The sequence below is a fragment of the Selaginella moellendorffii genome, unplaced genomic scaffold (assembly GCF_000143415.4).
Source record: "Selaginella moellendorffii unplaced genomic scaffold, v1.0 SELMOscaffold_372, whole genome shotgun sequence".
In the NCBI taxonomy this organism is placed as follows: domain Eukaryota; kingdom Viridiplantae; phylum Streptophyta; class Lycopodiopsida; order Selaginellales; family Selaginellaceae; genus Selaginella; species Selaginella moellendorffii.
This window is the reverse complement of record NW_003314627.1, coordinates 7834-8806: the sequence shown is the minus strand read 5'-3', so window position 1 is coordinate 8806 and position 973 is coordinate 7834. Positions and strand designations below refer to the sequence as shown.

At 44.6% G+C, this 973-nt stretch overlaps 1 protein-coding gene across 1 annotated transcript in view; it reads right to left on the bottom strand.

Moving 5' to 3' along the window:
- Window positions 1–142: 142 nt before the first annotated feature.
- LOC112343965 (queuine tRNA-ribosyltransferase accessory subunit 2-like) overlaps window positions 143–973 on the bottom strand; it is a 1863-nt gene continuing 1032 nt past the window's right edge. The window contains exons 2-5 of the mRNA XM_024668074.1: window positions 730–921; window positions 536–655; window positions 363–480; window positions 143–305 (exon numbers count right to left, since the gene is read on the bottom strand). Of these exons, the coding sequence (XP_024523842.1) occupies window positions 252–305; window positions 363–480; window positions 536–655; window positions 730–921 (484 nt within the window). The 3' untranslated portion in view covers window positions 143–251. The remainder of the gene's footprint in view (window positions 306–362; window positions 481–535; window positions 656–729; window positions 922–973) is intronic.

Below are 973 nucleotides of genomic sequence, written 5' to 3'. Positions count from 1 at the left end.
TTCCCTTCGAGTATGTGTGTGTACCTCGGGACGCTTTCAGGATAATCGCCTAGTTAGCATTCCTCCATCTGATTCCTGACGAATGAACAGGAGCAAACAAGAGCATTTAGTCCAGAATATTGCAGAGCGACAAACAAAACTATTTCACCCAATTCTTGCCTCTTTGTGTTCAGAGCTTAATTCCAGCGACAACTTGGTAATTACAAGAACACGTGGTAAGCTCTAGCCCCGGAAAGAATCTTGTACCTCGCTCATAAAATGTTAGCGGCTTCCGGTGTAAGCAAGCTGACATTCACGTCAAAACACTGGGAGGTTCCAACAAGGCGTTTTCGTGTCAGATAAGCTTAGACTACAGCGTGTACCTCGCTTTCACAATATCGCCTTTGACCAATAAACCAGTGCTGAAACTCTTCAAAATAAGAGCCACATATCGCATCGCGTATTGCTTGGAAAAACGAGAGGTAGTGGTGAATGTTATGCCTGCAAAGGAATAACGTCAACGCAAGCTCCAGAAAATTAGGAAAAGAAAGCCTACATGTCAAGCAAAGTTTGAGCAACCATCTCGTGTGTGTTTAGCAAGTGATTGATGTACGCTCTCGTGTGCTTTTGGCATGTATAGCAGGTACAACCGGGCTTGAGGGGAGTCACGTCGCATCTATAAGCATCAGCCACACTTTAAGCCGGAAAACACTATCTAGGACATAACGTAAGTTGGACATATAGTAATACCTGTAAGCTATTGATCGGAGGTTTATTTTCGTGAAGTCTGCACCGAGCTCGGCTCCATCTTCCAGAGAAAATTTCCACGGCTTTTCGTCCATCGACAGTGGAAAGGTCATTGCATAGCCTCCTTTGGTCAGTGTATGCGGGTAGGTGCTGTCGAAGATATCGACACCAGTAGAGACTGCTTGCAAATTTCCTCTGGCACAATGGATTAGTCACACAAGTTGGAATGCGATAAATCATCGATATA